At 40.0% G+C, this 21,095-nt stretch overlaps 3 protein-coding genes across 3 annotated transcripts in view; all 3 read left to right on the forward strand.

Annotated features, from left to right (window-relative positions):
- Positions 1–2,591, forward strand: part of LOC308142260 (alcohol dehydrogenase 1-like) — a gene marked incomplete at both ends in the record, with an annotated part of 4,139 nt that extends 1,548 nt beyond the window's left edge. Inside the window, 7 exons of the mRNA XM_080512608.1 lie at positions 727–828; positions 929–1,070; positions 1,195–1,282; positions 1,381–1,600; positions 1,716–1,976; positions 2,075–2,207; positions 2,416–2,591. Of these exons, the coding sequence (XP_080368734.1) occupies positions 727–828; positions 929–1,070; positions 1,195–1,282; positions 1,381–1,600; positions 1,716–1,976; positions 2,075–2,207; positions 2,416–2,591 (1,122 nt within the window). The remainder of the gene's footprint in view (positions 1–726; positions 829–928; positions 1,071–1,194; positions 1,283–1,380; positions 1,601–1,715; positions 1,977–2,074; positions 2,208–2,415) is intronic.
- A 1,125-nt stretch (positions 2,592–3,716) lies between these two features.
- adh8a (alcohol dehydrogenase 8a) lies at positions 3,717–7,732 on the forward strand. Its single transcript, XM_080512869.1, has 9 exons — positions 3,717–3,777; positions 5,024–5,125; positions 5,258–5,399; positions 5,545–5,632; positions 5,719–5,938; positions 6,074–6,334; positions 6,408–6,540; positions 7,296–7,434; positions 7,520–7,732. The coding sequence occupies exons 1-9, from the start codon at positions 3,760–3,762 to the stop codon at positions 7,551–7,553; spliced, it is 1,137 nt and encodes a 378-aa protein (XP_080368995.1). The 5' UTR covers positions 3,717–3,759; the 3' UTR covers positions 7,554–7,732.
- A 3,562-nt stretch (positions 7,733–11,294) lies between these two features.
- On the forward strand, positions 11,295–20,871 carry LOC308142261 (alcohol dehydrogenase class-3-like; the record flags this gene model as incomplete). Its single annotated transcript, XM_080512609.1, has 17 exons — positions 11,295–11,312; positions 12,554–12,655; positions 12,842–12,983; positions 13,164–13,251; positions 13,335–13,554; positions 13,657–13,917; positions 15,144–15,276; positions 15,411–15,542; positions 16,947–16,972; positions 18,126–18,227; positions 18,400–18,541; positions 19,085–19,172; positions 19,338–19,557; positions 19,685–19,945; positions 20,062–20,194; positions 20,302–20,440; positions 20,838–20,871. 17 exons carry the CDS (start codon positions 11,295–11,297, stop codon positions 20,869–20,871), a joined length of 2,241 nt encoding a protein of 746 aa, XP_080368735.1.
- Positions 20,872–21,095: the final 224 nt, after the last annotated feature.

A 21,095-nucleotide genomic window follows, 5' to 3' on the forward strand; every position in this document is an offset into this window, starting at 1 on the left:
TCACCAATTACTTGTGTTTAAAAGTAGCTAAGTTAGATTACAAGTGACTTTTTTTACTTACTTTCAGCAGCTGCTGACAACACCCCCCATCGTCTGAACATAAAACTTACAACTGGTTTTGCCCCCAAAAAAACCAGCCTCCTGCATCTGCTGATACATATTTAACCTTTGACCTTCATTCTTTGTTGTATTTATATCTGACTTTCAATTTTATAATCAGATTTTTTACTATTACTGGTATTTATATACCCAGAGATGTAGTTGTAGCCTGTTGTTTCACTATTTCTTTATTTATTTGCACTGCCTGCTCTAGGTGACTATATTTGCCCCCCTCCCGGATGAATAAAGTATTGCTTGCTTGCTTGCTTGCTTGATTGATTGATTGATTGATTGATTGATTGATTGATTGATTGATTGATTGATTGATTGATTGATTGATTGATTGATTGATTGATTGATTGATGTGTGTGTGTGTGTGTGTGTCCACGGAACGAGGCTGGTTCTGTTTAATAATAAAGCGGCTTTTCAGACAAGAACTCGTCTTATTGGACGCTACAATAGTAACGCGCAGTGACTTGGATAAGTCACTTTAACCTGATTACTGGTTTGTAAACAGTAATGCGTTAGATGGTCATATGAGAGTAACGTGTTACTAATTAACGCGTTACCGGCATCACCGAGGGTCACTGTTTATCTTTCATTTCTAACATTTGGCTGCATCATCAGGTGATCAAGTGCAAGGCAGCGGTGGCCTGGGAGTCCAAAAAGCCCTTGGTAATAGAAGAAATTGAGGTGGCCCCACCTCAGGCCAATGAAATCCGCGTCAAGGTCAGACATATTGTTCCAGGAAAAAACTGAATGAACTGTCAATTGAATATAAATGTACCTCGATTGTCCACAATGAGTATCTCTCTGTCATCTTACGCAGATTGTGACAACTGGGTTGTGCCACACGGAATTGTACCAGTTGTTTGAAAATCAGCATCCAGATGCCTTCCCAGTTGTCCTTGGCCACGAGGGAGCTGGGATCGTCGAAAGCGTCGGTCCTGGTGTCACTGAATTTCAGCCAGGTTTGTAGAAGCCTGCGACGTGAACGTGCTATCTGGCGAAGGGCCGTGGAGGCAGTACAATTTTTGTCTCTCAGTCTGATTTGAGAATCGTGCTTTACTTTTATTAAATTTATTTGAAATTCAGGAGACAAAGTAATTCCTCTGCCCATCTCCCAGTGTGGAAAGTGTCGCTTCTGTAAGAGTGCAAGTTCAAACCACTGCGATGATGGATGGTGAGCTCACTTCTTGTTCCTTTTATTTGATTGTTGTGAGGATATCAGTGAAGCACGTTCGGGGTCTGAAGGTGACACTTGATCCATTTTCTATGCAGGTGGTCTGATCGCACCGACGTCATGACCTCAGCAGTGACCAGGTTCACCTGCCGGGGAAAGACGGTGTATCAGTTCCTGGGAACCAGCACCTTCTCGGAGTACACCGTCGTACACCAGAACGCTTTGGCGAAGATCGACCCCGCTGCACCACTGGACAAACTCTTTCTCTTCGGCTGTGCAGTCAGCACTGGATACGGAGCCGTTTTCAACACTGCTAAGGTACAGCAGACAGTTGACTCAACATAAAAACAACATTGTGATTCACACGGCCTACATTAGGTATTTTGGCTTTTGAAAGTCTGTTATATTTGCAGTAATTTTTCTTTTATTAAAGGTAACACCGGGATCTACCTGTGCTGTGTTTGGCCTGGGAGCTGTAGGTTTGGCCGCTGTCATGGGCTGCAGGAACGCAGGAGCCAAAAAGATCATTGCAGTTGATATTAATCCCACAAAGTTTCCGAGAGCTATAGCACTTGGCGCCACTGACACTGTGAACCCAAAGGATCACGATAAGCCCATCAGCCAAGTGTTGGCTGACATGACCAATGGAGGAGTGGACTTCTCTCTTGAGTGCACGGGGAATGTGGAAGTCATGGTAAAGGAATCGGCAAAAATAAATTCTGTCATGACGTGTCGGTTTATAGTAAAAACTGTGTATTTTTAAATGGACATCTGTGACGCCTCTCCATGCAGCGCAGTGCGTTGGAGTCTTGTGTGAAGGGTTGGGGTGTCAGTGTGATTATCGGCTACACAACCCTGCAGGACTTTGCCGCGCGGCCCATTCAACTTCTCTCTGGACGAACATGGAAAGGATCCCTTTGGGGAGGTGAGACACAACTTAATGTGGAAGTTTCTATTTGTCATGTTTAATTGATTTTCAAAAGCAAAGAAATAAGACCAACATGTACTGAGCTATACTCAACACTCCCTCCATCATATTCATCGACCATGAAGTCTAATGAGCAGCTTAAAGTAAACTTTTACTATTAAAAAGTGGCACTGCTAAATCAGTGTGTGGATGTTCTGGGCCTCAGGATATAAACCCAAGGATGGCATAACTGCCCTGGGGAAAGCCTATCTGGCCAATAAGCTGAATCTGGATGAGTTCATCAGCCACGAAATGACCTTGGATAAGATCAATGACGCAATTGATCTCATGAAGCACGGCCAAAGGTACTCTTCCACGCCTTTCACCATGCATGACATATAAAAAGACAAATGAAGGAAAAAAAATATTCTAATGTGTGTGTCTAATGCCTCTTTTATAGCATCCGGACGCTTATTAGAGTTTGTCCAGAATAAGATCGTCAAAGTTCCTGCCAGCAATGGTGGCAACTCACAACCTCAAACTCCTTCCAGCTTGATGTTCCAAGACTCTTCTAACCGTGCCCTGATCATCATTGCATATTGAGTGCAAATAATGATTGTGACACAATCTGTTTCATGCATAAAACCAATAAAGTCTTAAGTGTTGCAACTGTCTACCCATGTGTCCCTGTATGTTTTCCTTTAGTTTTGCAAGGTATTATACTAAATAACTATAGAGTTATCAATTTGTCTGCATAGTAATGATGGCCTGATGTGGTTCAAAACCATTGTGTTAGCTTAAACTAATCAGCGACAGCATTATGACCACCTGTCTGAAGGTAAAGCCAAGAACCAGTTGCTTATAAAGTTGCTTATATATATTTAGTGACAAGGTCCAATAAACACCAGATCCACTACAGTTGATATATATTTGCATCCCTATCTGTAGTTTATTCTGTAAAATGTGACAGAACAGATACAGTCAACAGCACTTAAATCATAAAATCAAGCAAATGACAAAAAAGTTTTCATAAATGCATCACTTTAGTGTCAAATTCTAATTTTGTATCATTTGTCACAGTCAAATTATCGAAATTATTTTTGAGTGTCTTTTCTTGTTGATGGGGCCACAGGGAGTTCAAGGTATATAACTGGAGTTAATGTCTCCCTGTGATGTAACTGTAAACATTATACAGTCTCGTCTCTCATTCTGGCATCCGGCCACCTGACCAATTCTGCTTTTGAGAAAAGTGTCCTCCCAATAATCATGCAACCATAAAAATACATCAAAAATACATTCAGATAAAAAAAAAGTCTCAATAATCTACATTTATTCATTACCCAACACCCCTTATGGTCACAGGTTAGTGATATGTTGGTGAACTACATATATTTGTGATCGCAACAATTCAAAGTCACCGTCAAACACATGCAGAGTCCCTGCCCCCCTGGTGTTTGCAGAACCGCCTTTCCAGCTGCAGTATTTAAAGCTCAAGCCCAGGTCTTTTCTTCCTCATTTTCTGTTGCTGCGTCTCCTCTCCTTTTTGTTTTGGCTCAACTTTGCTGCAGACATGGCCACAGCTGGTAAGGTAGGTACATTGAATCAGTGCGTGAGAATGTCCAGCATGCACATGCACAGCAGTGAGGGAGTTCAGAAAATAATGCAGCGTATTATATTCAATCCTAGAGGCTAACCAGACAGCATAACGATATCAAGGTTACAAAGATTACATGAATATATCTGATGTATGCGTCAGTGGTGACGTGGTCATGAGATATGTTGTGCAAGGATTCATTAATAGAGATTTGTTTCATTTGTCTCTGTGGAACTGATTTGAAAGTTTAAACATGACAATGATGTCAAAAATGATTCAGTATTTTATTTTTTTTATATATCAGAAGTCTTTGTGTGTGCCTGCATGTTCATTACACACTAGTTAGAGTTTAAAGTTACAGTCTTATACTTTTGCAAAAAAAAAAAAAAAAACATGGGGTGACTGTGGGGAAGTTATAATGACTGGTCTGATTCGGCGCACCAATAAAAACTTCCAAGAAAGGATTGTGCAAGAATATTTTGGCAAAGCAACTACTGAGAAGGTCAGAGGGGAATAAAGTGTTGCAAAAGAGAGTGTGAATGACAAATAAAACATCTGATTGTAAAACTCTTGCTCATTTTTTTGTTGTTGTTTGCTTCCGTCCTTAAACCTCAAAGCCACCACACATGCGGAAACACTTTGCTTTGCATTGTTCATTGTCTTTATTGTTTTGGTTGTTTGTACTGGATGGACATCACTGATGCATTGTTAAAAAAAAGTCTTCATGAAGCCAAAATGAAACTATAAATAAGCATGAAAATACCTATATTTTTCTTGATAATCTTATAAATAAATAAGGATATGATCCTGAAGCAACCTGTCTTGATGTTTTGAATAAGGAAACAACGACTTTGCCATAAAATCCAATTGAATTCTATACAAATGCAGATTGCCCTTATTTTGTAAATGTATATAGAGGTCCCACAACAATTACTGAATTAATTCATAGATTGCTTTCACAAATATGTGTGGGCAACAAACACCACATCAGCTCATTATAGCATTTTAACAAAACTCTTGTGTGACCTACATGCACACATAGCTTCATATATACAAACAAAATATGAATAAAACAACATACATTTGATTTAAATGCCTAGTTTAGTTGGTCAATGAGCACAATAATCTGACTTTTAACACAAAATACACCAGTAAATTAGAAATCAAAAAATGTGAAGGTATAAATAAACGTCAAATCATGATAGAAGATTTAAAAAAAAAAAATAAAATGTCTCTGTAGGTCATCAGGTGCAAAGCAGCAGTGGCTTGGGAGCCCAGCAAGCCTTTGGTGATTGAAGAGATTGAGGTGGCGCCACCTCAGGCCAACGAGGTCCGCATTAAGGTGAAAAACTTCTCGTCGGATTTCATGCTGTTGTGGAAGAGATCAATGTCCTGTCAGTTGCCGGTACAGCTGAACAGACTGAGCCGTTGTGTGTAGCATTGTAAAGAAACCACCACTCCTGTTTTCATGCAGATTGTTGCAACGAGTGTCTGCCATACGGACCTTTACCACCTGTTTGAGAGCATGCATAAAGATGGCTTCCCGGCGGTACTTGGCCATGAGGGAGCCGGCATCATAGAAAGTGTTGGTTCTGGAGTCACTGAATTTCAGCCAGGTGAGTAACAGTTCACGTATTCATCCGCCTACTTGGTCGACTTGCTGTTAAGCCATATGGAGGGGGTCACTTGTGTTTACATTTTGTGCTCTTTAAAAGTTGACTTGAAAGTAGCTTGATACGTAAACATTTCTTTGTCATTCAGGAGACAACGTTATCCCCTTATTCATTGCTCAGTGTGGAGAGTGTCGCTTCTGCAAGAACCCCAAGTCTAATCACTGTGAGGAAGGATGGTGAGGATGGCTAATTTTTGTCATTTGTAATATTCAAAGGCGACACAGCGATATCTCATGCTGTATGCCACCTGCATTCTGTTTAGGGCTGCAGTTCGTCCCGATGTGATGCTGCTTGAAGACTCCAGGTTCACCTGTAAAGGAAAGAAGGTGTTTCAGTTCATGGGAACCAGTACCTTCTCTGAGTACACCGTGATGAACCAGAACGCTGTGGCAAAGATCGACCCTGCCGCCCCACAGGATAAAGTCTGTCTCCTGGGCTGTGGGATCAGCACGGGATACGGAGCAGCTGTTAATACCGCTGCGGTGTGTGTATATTTAGTAGCTGGTGATTGGCCGGATGTTGGGCATGAAACCAAATGTCTGCAGCAGTGACAAGAATTGGTATTTACCACAGTATGAAGCAGAAAGAGGTACGCCTTCAACTCTCTTCGATTGCAGGTTGAACCGGGATCCACTTGTGCCGTGTTTGGCCTTGGAGCTGTGGGTTTGGCCGCCGTCATGGGCTGCAAAAATTCAGGAGCCAAAAAAATCATTGCCGTCGACATCAATCCCGACAAGTTTGACAAGGCCAAAGTGTTTGGTGCCACTGACTTTGTGAACCCCAAGGACCATGATAGACCCATCAGCGAGGTGCTGGCAGACATGACCAACGGAGGGGTGGACTTCTCCATTGAGTGCACCGGGAATGTGGAAGTCATGGTAAGGCTGACTGACAACCTCTGTTGCAGATTTTCTTTTGTGTCCACTGACAGTGTGTTGTTCCATTCTATAGCGCAGCGCCTTGGAGTCTTGTATTAAAGGCTGGGGTGTGAGTGTGATTGTTGGCTGGACAGACATGAAGGACTTTGCTGCACGGCCTGTCCAGCTCATCAGTGGCCGAACATGGAAGGGCTCTCTGTTTGGAGGTGAGACGAACGTGACTACAACCACTCACTAATTCACTTCAATTCAATTGAATTGAATTTAAGTAGTACCAAATACAACACAGTCATTTCAAGGTGCTTTTATGGAGAAAACCCAACAATTCCACATGAAGAAAAAGCAACTGTGAAAAGAAAAAAAACTCTTCCTTTTTAATAGGAGGAAACCTTTTCAGAAAGAGGCCTACTTATATTGTCCCACCATACAAAGATTTGGCACATTTTTCCAAATATTAGAAAAAATAACACCCAATTCAAATGACCCAATGAATAACAGACCTTGAACAAATTGGGGATGAATTGATTTGTACATAAGTGACTTCAATCAAATATGTTTTCTTCGGTAGAACATTATTGAGCTCACCTTGACCAATAAAACCTCTGTTATTTTTATGTTTTACTTGCAAAGTTACTTTATTAATTGCCTAAAATAACAAATAATTCATTACTTTGGGAAGTAACTTCTATACTAATGGCATTATTGTGGAGCTACTGTAACAACTTAGCAGGAATAACGAAGCTTCCGTAAGGAAATTGATCAATGAAGGGTGAGACGCTAAGCAACTGTGGACATGGATTTACTATTCGCTGTAGATGTAGAGTTAACAGAGTGAGGAAACTGCAATAACTTGAACTGCAATAATTAAATCATAATGATTATTAATTACCAGAGGTATACAGCCAATAGCAACATTTCAACCCCTGTTACTCTACAATGGTTGATGTTCTGTGGTTTTCAGGATTTAAATCCAAAGACGGCGTACCGAAGCTGGTCCAAGACTACATGGCCAAGAAGGTGAAGCTGGACGAGTTTATCACACACAACATGACTCTGGACAAGGTCAACGATGCCATTGAACTCATGAAGCATGGAAAATGGTACACTCCATTTCTTTCTTCACTATTCCTGACCAATTGAGTCTATGATTTCTAACATATATTACCCTATATTTCTGTTCCACAGCATCCGGACTGTTCTCAGTGTTTCTCCCCAGTGAGGCCATAAAGGCGGTATCAGTGGTGTTGAAATTGTCTCGATGAGAGCTTTTGAATAACATCATAATAAAAGACATTAATTGCTCTAAAAAATTCTGTGCACTATAGTCAAATTGTGACTGTGACAATTTACAGTGTTCCTACTTACCAAATTGAGGAAAATAAATGGCTTTGACACATAGCTCCATTTTTTTTTTTCTGTTTTTGGTTACTCCGCCGTGACAGAAATGACGAGTACTGTTAACAAATGACAATGCATCTTCATGTTTAAAGTGACAGGAGTGCTTCTGTTATATTGCACATGTGAGGTGTTTGAAATCTGGAAGTCCTGTATCAGTCTCTCTTCTTCCATTGTTTTCCTTTGATTTTTGTAAATGGATTTGCTGTATTCAATAGATTTTGATGTATTTTTGTAAAGCCATATCAGAAAAATAAAACTTCCTCACATGGCACAGAATCATGAGAAGAAAAAACGTGTTACATGCATTCAAATAACAATTAGATTTCTATTTGCAACTGCAACTAAACTCTGCGTGACACTGAATGTCCTCATTTGACTTCACACTGCTTGAAACGAACCAGATTGAAAAGGCAAGGGGTGAAATTGTTCCAGTAGGAGGGTTGGAATGCATTGCATATATAAACTGTAATAAAAACAATCATAAAAGGAAGGACAAACACTTCTGTTTCTGAAGTGGGAGTGGTTTATTTAGTGATTCAAAAGGACTCGCTGTTCTGACAGTTCTATGTATCATAAAGATACAGAAAGCTCAAACCTTTAAATGGAAATATTGTTCAAAAGATTATGCGGTGCACTGGTGTGTGTGTGTGTGTGTGTGTGTGTGTGTGTGTGTGTGTGTGTGTGTGTGTGTGTGTGTGTGTGTGTGTGTGTGTGTGTGTGTGTGTGTGTGTGTGTGTGGGGGGGGTTAATATCCACTCTTCCATCTGTGCATGTTTTCGCGCTCTGCCATACTCAGCAGTCCATATACAGATGTATCTGACGGAGTATGTGGACTCCTCTTGAGACATTTCCAGGCCAAAACAGAAATGTAATCTTTCTGCCATTCCAGTTGGCAGTGTCTCTGTGCTGGACAGAGAACTTCCAAAGGAAGGCACCCAAGATGGTGATCAATCACCTGATTCCCCCCCCCCACAAGCAGCTGCTTCTTCCTGCTGCCTCCGGATATCTTTACCCTATCGACGAGACTCACTCAGCCCAATCTCATAAGACACTAATTACTCATCTTTTTTTACACAAAACAAATGGCACTAAGTGCTGGTTCGAATGGAGATTGATTGTTTTATTGTAAACGTCATGATGTGTTATTCTGGATGCTCCTCTTGTATATTTGTATTAATAGGTGTGCCCACCAGTGTTTGGCTTTACTGTAATATTTTGGCAAATCGGAGACTTGATAGAGGGTCCTCATCTTTTCTGTACTTCGACAGTCTGGCAGAGCTGCAGAGAAAAAAGCTTATCAATCTGGTTGTGCGAGTGGGAGTTAGAAGTATTTGCAATGTCGACAAAGAAAACACAACATAAGACTTTCATTTACATGTAAATAATGAACATTACAATAGATTTGGTGCCCGTTCTGTCAAAGATTAATTTAAGTTGGTGATCACTCTTGTATGTTGTTCTTTGGGCAGCAGTGAAAACAGATGCAGTGTCCATCCCCCACTGCAGATCGAACTTTTATTTCTTTGTGTGTGTAAAGGTGCTATGCAGGTAGTAAAGCTGGCCTTTCAGATCCGACCTGTCATTAAACCTCACAACAATGGAAATGTTGACAAAAGTCAGTTGAGTTTATCTCCAAGATTTGAGCATATATAATTAGAACCAAGGAGATAAATTGTGTGATGGTAGGCCAAGTCGTAAAAGAGTGTTTCTGTCCATCCGTACGTGTTTTTATTGTGTTGATTGAAACAACGCGACGGTTTGGGTTCATGTTCAATTCAACAAATATTGTAAGATAATTAAATGATGCAAGTTTATTGGCTTTCACAACCAACTTCTGTTGTAAACTATTATTTACAAAAGAAACTACACTATTTCAGAGGTAAAGTGCAGCCACAATGCATACACCTTTTTTTTTGCCCTTACTGACTCAATGAGCTAATTTACATTTTTCGCAGCAAACCAGAGCTTCAGCATTATTCTTGTGGGGGAGTATGCTGCATGAACAAAAAATTCAAAGTGGATGAATTTGTGACGCACACTCTGCCCTTTGAGCAGATCACTGGTGGTTTTGATCTCATGCAAGTAAAAAAAAAAAAAAAAAAATAGTAAGCCTTGATTTCAGGTACATTTTGAAGATGTTTGATATGCTAATGCAAAGTGTTCAAGTGTCCCAATGGGTTTGGTCTGTGTCACTTCTGCCCTCTGCTGAAGGTGGAACTGAGATATGACAAGCAGTGGAAGATTTTCAGGAAGCATTTTTATTTAACACACTTCTAAGCCCACCAGTTGTCATAAAAAAATCTTTTTTTCCCCCTTTGCTTGGTCAAGACAGTCTTATGTTCTTTATTTACTTCCAGGTGTGTATACATTTTAATAGCTTAAAACACCACCAACAACCTCTCTGAATATGTAACTGCGAAATCTTATTTGTTCACGTTTATCTGTTCTTAAGTTGGTATTGGAAAAAGAAAATCCATATAATAGAAATTGCAAACTAAACTGCAAAAATCATTGCGATTTGTTCGCAATGTTGTGTGTGTGATGAAGATGGAGAGGGTCATTCCTGGTAGGAAACAAAGTCACAAAGTTCAGCCAAAATACATGAATGAAAGAGTTCTTCACAACACACCCAACCTCCAATAGACCAGTTAAAATATATTCATTAAGTTGGACAGTGGCCTGCAGTCTCTTTAACATCCTTCTTGGTGGCTCATTGTGCAATAGATCTGATCTGATATCCACTGCAAGTTACTGCAACCAAACTATCTGATAAAATGTAGGTGTTTCTTTTGCAGCCAAAACAACCCCACCGCATTGAGACATTGCTTCCTACTGGTGCTTGGGCTTCAATGAATCACATTTTGTTATGCAGCACATCATACAGGGCTATGTATGCAGCTACATAAACAAAAACAAAACAAAACTGTGGTATAGCGTCAAAACCAGCATCAATTTCTTCAACAATTTGAGTAAAAAATCTATTGGATCTGCTCAAGAGAAACCAGCACTCCCTCCCCATTGCACATACCGGGGCATTAGCCTCCCAATCCCTACAAATCCTTATCGGACCACTTTTGGCAGACACTGACGACTGCAGACCTTAAATGCACTACAGTGCACTGACTATGTCAAACATCCTGCTTCTAATTCTCCATCAGTGAACTCCAACCCAGAAACAGATGTCATAATGTAAGCTATAAACAGTGGGGATCGGTGTATGTTAAATTTGATGGTTATTCAAACTGAATCACATTATAAAACTCCTTTTTAAAAAAACAACAACAACAAAAAAAACATGTAACAGATCAGTTTAGCTGCTGTAATTAATAACAAGATGATTTTTAATTAAAAAGAAAAAGTTTCCATTGACCCTGGGCTGCTGTTGGCTGCCACTCGCTTTTTTATAACCCCTCATATACTCGTCGTCCATTTCTTGATAAGAAGTTAAAACATGATAGATAAGAACAGCCCTATTTTTCACCGGAGCACCGAGGCGTCTCCACGCACTCACTGCGCTGCAGCGTCCAATAACTCCACCGCAATCTGATCTTTGAAGCTAAAAATGGCTACAGCTGGGAAGGTAAGACAAGGGCTAATACTGTGTTTCTGTGTCACGCTTTGCCGCCGCATCGTATACAGTTCTTTGTTTTAGTCTGTTCACTGTCTCACTGGCGTAAGTGAGCAGAGAATTGGAAACCTTTCATTTGTTATGTAATCTTCCTACTTTACATAACAACTCATGATATCACTCCGCCCCTTTCCCCTTCACCTCAAGATAACTATCTCATGTCTTGTTTAGCTTGGCTTTGGAGCTTTACTGTCAGTTCTGTTTAACTGTGGACATTGGCGAGGATGTGAGGACAGGAAATCCAATATAGACAACAAAGAAAATCAACGACTATTTCTTCAATGACTAATGTCAAAAAATGCAGAGGCAGCAGTAAATTGCTTGTTGTTTTAAGGAAGCATTTCTCTCTCAGGCGGGGATCTTCTGTCAACCCCAGAGAAGGTGAATGAGGATTAAGGAGTCAGGCCCAAAAGGGAGTTTTCTCGATTTTAATGTGTTTTATTATTGGATCTTATTTTGTCTGTGTCCATGAATCACATTTTCATCTCAAATTTTCATCAACGATATGAGCGCAGTAATGTTTTCTTTATGCTCAAAATATTCATTAGGATACCCATAAATAAAGTAATGCAAGCACAAAACTAGATAGAATTAAAAATGTACCATGGACAAAGTTAGCAGTTCTCACTAGAACCTATTTACAGAGGCCTTCACAACCTTAATGACCATTGATCATGGACTTCTTACAGCTGTATGTTGCTAGTTTCTGACAGGTTTTTTTTTTTTTAAACATGATGTGCAAACAATTTTTGCAGATTTGGTATATTTTAGCTTTTAGTCACTTTCAAATAATCCCATCCTTTGTACTGTTGGATGGACTTGGGATTGTTTTCCTCACCAATCCAATTTATCGCAGACTACGTTTTCTGTCACTGACTCACACATTTATCTCTAAAATATCATGGGAATTGTCCAATTAATTTTTTTATTTGATACATTCAATATGACTCCAGAGCAAGAATAGAAAAACTGTTCTACTGCATGATGGTAAACCCATGTTTTGCCGAGTCCAAGCTAGAGAATTAGGTGTGGAGCTTCCATGTTTTCCCCAAAAGTACACAATACTGTGACAAAGATAGGTTTAAATTCTTTTGAGTCAACTGTATCTAGCTAAGATTTATTACTGCCATTTCCGCGGCCACATAGCAACAGAATAAAGCTTCCATTGGATTTTTGACTACTGCTTCTTTTAGGTGATCAGGTGTAAGGCAGCAGTGGCCTGGGAGCCCAACAAGCCAGTGGTGATTGAAGAGATTGAGGTAGCCCCACCTCAGGCCAATGAGGTCCGCATCAAGGTGAGGGCCCCTGATTTCCAAGACTTACTCCTGCAAGCATCTTGTTTTTGTTTTTTTTTGTTGTTGTTGTTGTCACTCTTCTCGAATGAGCGATTTGACACATCTTATGAATGTGCAACTCATCAAACTGCTGAATCCAACAACAATGAACACTCTTCAGTAGCTTGGTTGCTATCTTTGGTGCAGATTGTGGCAACTGCAGTGTGCCACACGGATCTATACCATCTCTTGGAGAGCATGAACATTGAGGGTTTCCCAACAGTCCTGGGCCATGAGGGAGCAGGCATCGTGGAGAGCGTCGGGCCGGGAGTCACTGAATTCCAGCCAGGTCAGTTGTGAAGTTTTTCAGCATCAGAAAATACCAAACATAGGATTTACAGCCGCGACGAGAAGATTCAAAGTTGTAAACATTAGCTCTGCCCTGTTGCCAGATTCAAGGAATATCGGAACCAAATAACAGGGATTTTACAACATTCTCAAAGCTTGTCGACAATGTATTGTCTTACAGGAGACAAAGTTATTCCTGTCACCCTCTCCCAGTGCAGGAAATGCCGTTTCTGCAAGAGTCCAAGGACCAATCAGTGTGAAGTAGCATGGTGAGGATTCCATACACGCCATATTTTCTTCATTCTTCGCTTCCCTTTAAACAGTCATATGTAAAAAGAAATGCATTGTTCAGGACCAGGATTCGTCAGGAAATTATGGCTTCTGTGGAGTCCAGAATGACCTGTAAGGGCAAAAGGGTGCATCAGTTCATGGGAACCAGCACGTTCTCTGAATATACTGTGGTTGATGACATTGCTGTGGCCAAGATCGATGCTGCTGCTCCTCTGGACAAAGTTTGTCTTGTCGGCTGTGGAGTTTGCACTGGGTATGGAGCAGCAGTAAACACAGCTAAGGTCTGTACATATGTATACTTGTCAATTAGAGAGATCGTCTTCGATCAATTAGTGTTGTTGTTAAAATTATTTCTATGTTTTTTTTAACACCATTTAATGTAGGTTGAACCAGGTTCCTCATGTGCTGTATTTGGCCTGGGAGCTGTGGGTTTGGCTGCAATCATGGGCTGCAAGGATGCAGGAGCCAAAAGGATCATTGCTGTGGACACCAATCCCGACAAATTCGACAAGGCTAAAGTACTTGGTGCTACCGACTTTGTGAACCCCAAAGATCACGACAAACCAATCAGCAAAGTGCTGGCTGACATGACCAATGGAGGAGTGGACTTCTCCATAGAGTGTGTGGGGAATGTGGAAGTCATGGTAAGGATATTTGTTCATACTTATTTGCATACAAACACGGTAATAGATCATTGTGTGTGTGGCAGTTAAGCCCACCACAGTCGGGTTCGCACACAGGGGCAGGAGTTCAAAAAAACCTCATTATTACAAGTATGACAAAAACAAAACTGAAACACCAGACAAACACAGCTCCTTTTGCAGGATTTGCTCCAGTATGTGTTTCCCACCTGCATCCAGGCCGCGCCTCCTTTATGGGCAGAGAGGTGAGGCAGCACACCTGATTCCCATCAGGGGCTCAATCGCCTCACTACCACAGTGTGCTTTTACAAACTCCGTTCTGAAAAGGTTAGAATAAGAACCAAAGTGGATTTAAAAACAACCACAAAACAAGGCACTGATTTGAAATTACAACAAACTTTTATTTTATATCTGATAGAACATGAACACAATGTCAATGCTGAAGGACAGGAAAAGTTCAATCTTGAACTGAAAGGGGGTAATAAAACAACAACTTACGGACTTTTCTTTCAACTTTGGGTCAACTGATAACAGGTCAGACTGGGTATAAATGTGGAAGTACATATTTGCGCCTTAATTTAAAACTGCGATTATTTTCAATATTCCATCAGTATCCATAATGAAGATATTCTACAATGTGTAACATTTTCAGACATTCAAGACAGTCTCACAGAGGTCATTTGGTGGCATTACATTCAGATGCGAATGTGCGCTGGAAACCATTAACCTTTCCACAAATCATTGTTGTCAATTGTACACCAGCACAGTTACTCATGCAACCCACAAATATAAACTGTAACATGTCGAGAAGCCACTGGTGAACACAATCCAAAAAAACACTGCTGTATTCTGGTTATTCAAAATCTACTGCTTCTAACCCTGACTGAGGCAACATGGAAAACCTTGCTGCCTTACTGATCGAAGAAGACCATTCACCTTGTAATAAGTACATAATTTAATTTAAAAGCCAGTATTCCTGATGTAGGGTTGCACCAGATTCTATGGTGTCTTGACAATGTCAAGTTATGTTAGCATTAGGTAATCATCTTGACACATCGTGTTTATTCTATTTTGAATTGAATGGGGGTTTTTTTGTTTGTTTTTTAAGATTTACAGATCATTGTTTTGTTTTGTTGTTTTTAAATTAAATTTTAAACATTGTCTGATCTCCAATCTTTCGAGATTACAATTGTGGATGTAAACCCGTTTCATGCCATTTTTCCATCTAGCGCAGTGCCTTGGAGTCGTGCATCGCAAGCTGGGGCGTCAGTGTGATTGTCGGGTGGACAGACATGCATAATGTCGCCGTCCGACCTGGTCAGCTCATCGCTGGTCGGACATGGAAGGGCACAGTGTTTGGAGGTGAGCAAGATAAGAATAGTCGCTTCTCTTTAATGAAGTACAGATCCACTAAAGAGCCTTGGCGTGAAGTCAGTCAGCTTCTTTAGATGTGAGTTAACGCTCAGCTCACAATCTGTGTGCATTCTGTTGCTCAGGCTTTAAGAGTAAAGATGGCGTGGCTGAGATGGTGCAAGCCTTCATGGACAAGAAGTTGAACCTGGATGAGCTCATCACTCACAGCATGACTTTGGATCAAATCAACGACGCCATTGAACTGATGAAGCAGGGCAAATGGTTGATTTGATCTTAAATACTACAATACTTCTAAGTGCAGCCTGGACCGAAGCAGTTCCGCTTACGTCTTTCCTCTGTTTTTGTTCCACAGCATTCGAGTGGTCATGAGCGTTTCACCACAGTGAAGACCGCCCTGCCGCTTTACTGAAACAAAACAACAACATTCAAGATGCACAAATCACAGAGCATTTCAATGAAATATAAGTAGATCATGATTGTGAGAAAAAGAAACAAATGTCAAGTGTTGATCAAGAACAATAAAGAATTTAGTTGGGTTTCAGTGTTTTGTTGTTGTTTAATAGGTTTAAGTTTTAAGTTTTAACTGCTGTTGGTAGATGTTTCCAGCTGTTATTTAGAACAGAGGTCTGCAACCTGCAGCTGTGGAGCCACATGTGGCTCTTCAGGCAATACGTAGTGAATCTCTGAAACTTTCAGAAAATTAAATGTAACTTTCTAATTTGATGTGCATATTGTAGTATTTTTCAAAAATGATCTAATCTTCTGGTAAAGAATAATGGAATACGTCAAAACAGGCAACAGTTACTAAAAATGGATAAAATACAAACAACTAAAAAGAAAGAGAAATAGGAAAATCAGCTAAAATGGTGATGGTAAAATCACTAAAACAGTCCACAAAGCTTAAAATTACTTACTAGTCTAACTATTAGGAAATTCACTGTGGCTATAGATGCCTAAAATGGCGTAGATAATCAAAATGGCTGCAGTGGTAAAAATGCGTGGAAAAAATAGGGAAATTGTTCAAAGTGGCTACAAAAAATAGCATTTTACATTTACATTTTTTCGTTTACATTTTTTCTTGATTTCATATGATCAACATATCATGTTTTGTGGCTCCCGACAAAATATATTTGATGGAAAATTGCACAAACGACTCGTTTGGTCATAAAAGTTGCATATCACCTGATTTAGCGGGAGCAGCCTGTGTACTTCACTTTGCCGGTTGTGTTGTAATTACCTTGGTATGGACTCCCGGATTCATCCCTCAGAGGTTATACTGTCTGCTCCTTCAACAACTTGTAATAAAAAAGGATATTACAGTCAAACACCAGACCCTCTAAATGAAATAATCTGAGACCACATAATCACTTATAATAACAGAAGATGCATCCCAAGATTATTATTAATTTTTTTCCTGGCACCAGCACCGGCAGCAGCAGTACAATGACATTGTGAAGGCATGGCTGAAAACTTGCATGAAAACTCAGAAATACAGAGGTTGTCCAGATTTAGGGAACATCCAGTGTGTGCCTCAAACTTGTTTCAAAGTCCTCTCTTGTCTGAATGTTTACCAGAATATGTACCAGGACTTTGTTCTCGTTCTCTCTCACTCGATGTTCCAGTTCAAGTTCCAGTTTAGACAAACTTTGGGATCTCAGTAACAAAAATGTCCACAGCTGGAAAGGTAAGAATATTACCAAACTTAATACTATCTGCATATATTTGTGTATTTGGATGAGTATAATTAACAAAGCTGGTATAAAATGAGACAATAGATAATAGTTTCAGTTATTTCTTGTTATTTATTTATTTACGTGTGTAACAAGTGACTGTTTGGGGCGTACATGATAAAGTGGCTTACACATAAAATATACAGGTTGGGACTGTGGAAGCAATGTCTGAATTTTAAATATGTCTTCAGTAGATTAATTTAACAACTAAGGAGCCATAATTCATGGTGGGGAAATGCTGGCTCTCTGCTATATAAACAAATATTGGTGCAAGGTCTGGTATCGGGGAGAACAGTAAGGTAAACATTAAGAACTATGAAGCAATATGTGTGGGTATCTGTTTAGGAGTTTTTGATCACGGGAATGCTTTATAAGCAGAATGTAATTGTAAAAGTTATGCAGAAACTATGCAAAACTAAAATAAATCACACTTCAATTACAGATTGGTCAGTTTTATGAAAGTTTAAGAGTCTTCAAGTGAACTTTGTTTCACATCTATTATATTTGCATATCATACTGATTTTCAAAACTGATCTAATCTCAGCTCAAAAAAAAAAAGATAGATAAAGTAAAACAGTCAGAATAGCTGGAATTGCTAAGACAATTGATAAAATTACTAAAATATTAACAATTTCACAAAGACAGCACAAATTGTTAAAATTGCTAGAATAGAGTTGGGGTTTTTTTGAGGAAAAAAAGGCAGAGGAATAGAAAATGCTTTTTCATTATCAAAAATGATCAAAAACTTTCCCACTAAAGCTATGTATACTCTTTAAAATGTAAGAAAATAATGTGGCTTAGAGCAGTCATCACAAAGTAAAGAAAACACAACATTAATGAATAACCATTTTCAAATGTTGTGGAAATTTGTTTAGACCAACAAAAAATAGTCATAACAATAAAAACAAAAAACAATTGCATTATGATCAACACATATAGTCCATCATATAAATCTCCAGGGAACCACTGCACATTCACAATCTGATTCACAATGTATAAATGTGAAGTTAAATGTGAAGTTAAATGTGATAATAAAAAAAAAATCCCAATGAGATCCCATTACATTGTAAGTACACGCATCTTCCTCTGTAATGTTGCTTTCTGTAGATCATCAGATGTAAAGCAGCGGTGGCCTGGGAGTCCAACAGGCCGCTGGTAATTGAGGAGATCGAGGTAGCGCCACCCCAGACAAATGAGGTCCGAATCAAGGTGAGAATAAACAAACAAGTGTCAGCAATAAACAAACTGTGTAGCGAGTGCCCGCAAAGGAAGGAAATACGTTTCACAGAAAACCATTGTTGGTCACCAATTTCTGATAATGAGCTCTTATACCTCTGTGATGAATTACATCAACCTTCTTTTTTTTGCCAACTTTATACAGATTGTGGCAACTGCGTTGTGCCGTACAGATTTGTATTTTCTTTTGGAGAGTACAGCTAAGTACACTTTTCCAATGGTATTCGGCCACGAGGTGGCTGGTGTAGTGGAAAGTGTGGGACCTGGAGTGACTGAATTCAAACCAGGTGCATCTTGTTTTTTTGTACCACAGTGGCTCATTGTTAGTTTTATGATCATAGTGTAGCAACTGGAAAGACATTGCATCTAATTCCTCACATCCTGACCAACCAGCTAATGTTCCTGAGTCCGCAATAATAGCTACTGGTTTTTGAAAAAAAGATGATCAAAAATGTTGGTTTTAATTTGTGTAAATAATGGGGAAAAAAATGTTTTGTTTGTTTTAATCAGAATTGGAACCGTTGTTTGTGTGGACAAATAATGAAATGACTACCATTGACACTCTAATCACTCTTGTAGAGTTTGGGCTTATGCATCAGTACTATCTGTTCCTTTGAATTAAAATGGATAGGTTAACATGTATATAAATAAATCAACAACTGCAACATTTGAGAATGTTTTGCAGTCAACAGAGAACACAATCTGGACAATTGGTCTCTCATTGTGTAATGTCCTTGACCTGTGTATTCACAACCTTAATTGGAGAAATAATTATGAAAATGAATTGTCAGGGTTGAACCCTCCCTAAATTGTACATTTCTATCTTTCAGGAGACAGAGTGATCCCCGTGTTTCTTTCCCAGTGTCGGGAATGTCGCTTCTGCAAGAGTCCTAAGACGAACCTGTGCGATAGATCTGCGTGAGTTAAATTCTGCATGTTTCATTTGACAAACTTGCCGTGAGACGTGAAAAGATGATCCCGACTGAACATTTGAACAAGCTCCGACGACGCTCGGATTTGACAGGACAAGCACTTAAAATTGTATTGCAAGTTCATTTCATTGAGCAAATCTTCCTTGCTCAGGCCCCTCGCTCACGTGTACGGCATGCCAGAGCCAGTCTCCAGGTTAACCTGCAGGGGCAAGAAGCTGTTGCAGTTTGCAAACACAGGCACCTTCTCCGAGTACACCGTGGTCAACCAGATTTACGTGGCCAAGATCGACCCAGTGGCTCCTCTGGACAAAGTCTGTCTCATCGGTTGTGGAGTCTGCAGCGGATATGGCGCGGCACTTAACAATGCCAAGGTGTGAACGTTGTTTTAATCTGTCCAAGTGGATGTAAAGTTAAAGTGGTGCATTTGACAAGAACTTTCATAAAGTATCCTAGATTTAACTTTCTGAACTAAATGTGACTGCGTCGCCATCACTGCAGGTTGAACCGGGCTCCTCGTGTGCCGTGTTTGGCCTGGGTGCCGTGGGTCTGGCCGCCGTAATGGGCTGCAAGGCTGCAGGAGCAAAAAGAATCATTGCTGTGGACACAAATCCAGACAAGTTCAACAAGGCCAAAGTACTTGGTGCTACTGACTTCGTGAACCCCAAGGATCACGACAAACCCATCAGCCAAGTGCTGGCTGACATGACTAACGGAGGAGTGGACTACTCCATTGAGTGCGTTGGGAATGTGGAAGTCATGGTATGAATTTTGATTGAATTCAGTTTCTATGATTTATATTTGGTGTCTATAAATACAAATAGTACCAATGATGTTTCTTCAACAACACACTGACATTGTGTTTACTCTCCATGCAGCGCAATGCGTTGGAGTCTTGCGTGAAGGGTTGGGGTGTCAGTGTGATCGTCGGCTACACAGATATGCATGACTTCGCTGCCCGGCCCGCTCAGCTCTTATCTGGTAGAACATGGATGGGCTCAAAGTTTGGAGGTGACAGAAATAAGACCAAGATGAATGAGCGTGTCAACCTTTAAACCGCTGCAATTCGGTTTTATGATTCTTCTCCATCTATAGTCTGTGTGCATTTTCTCACTCAGGCTTTAAGAGTAAAGACGGCGTGCCTGAAATGGTGAAAGCCTACATGGACAAGACGTTAAAGCTGGACGAGTTCGTTACTCACAAAATGACTTTGGACCAAGTCAACGACGCCATCGAACTGATGGAGCAGGGAATCGGGTATAACCATTGTTTATGTCATATAATCTCAGCGCCAACACAAGTCTTACTTTATGCATGAATTGGCCATAAAACATGACGTGTTCAGAGTCAAATTCACAACCACAATGTGGGTAACTTCACACCACACAACGATTCAAATATTTAATTATTTATTAACCATGCTGTTGGAGAAAGGAAGCAAGCCCCTTGCTTGAACTTCTTTTGGATAAACACACTTTCCGTTTCAGTAACTGCTGATCAGAGCTTCATAATGTTGAGGAGGAAGTTTTTCCTTTGTCGGTTCAGCCAGACTTTTAGGATGTCTGTTGTGGACAGCTCACTTTTTTTTTTTTTTATATTTGTTGATAACAGAATCTGGTCTTCTGATTCTTTCCTTTGTCTGTTTGTTCCCCAGGATCCGTACAGTCCTGAGTGTTTCTCCACAATAACAGTGCTGTGGTTATTTAACATGTTATCAGCATTACAGCTGAACAAAGTATGTTCAGGCATGAGTGTAAATGGTAAAAACTGAATATTTGTCTTACTTTGTGCATTTTTTATGATGTTTATGCTTCACAAAATCTATCCCATTTTACTACTTACATAAACCGTCACACACATGTGACTGCTATTTTCACTTTGTTTTCCAACAATAGAACAATTTGAAGTTTTG

Source organism: Blennius ocellaris, assembly GCF_963422515.1.
Source record: "Blennius ocellaris genome assembly, chromosome: 17".
Classification (NCBI taxonomy): Eukaryota; Metazoa; Chordata; class Actinopteri; order Blenniiformes; family Blenniidae; genus Blennius; species Blennius ocellaris.

Excerpts from the sequence above, each read along its gene's own strand:
- adh8a (XM_080512869.1), top strand. Across the intron at positions 5,126-5,257 it reads CCAACGAGGTCCGCATTAAG|ATTGTTGCAACGAGTGTCTG; the intron begins GTGAAAAACTTC and ends GTTTTCATGCAG. Across the intron at positions 6,335-6,407 it reads CCGGGAATGTGGAAGTCATG|CGCAGCGCCTTGGAGTCTTG; the intron begins GTAAGGCTGACT and ends TCCATTCTATAG.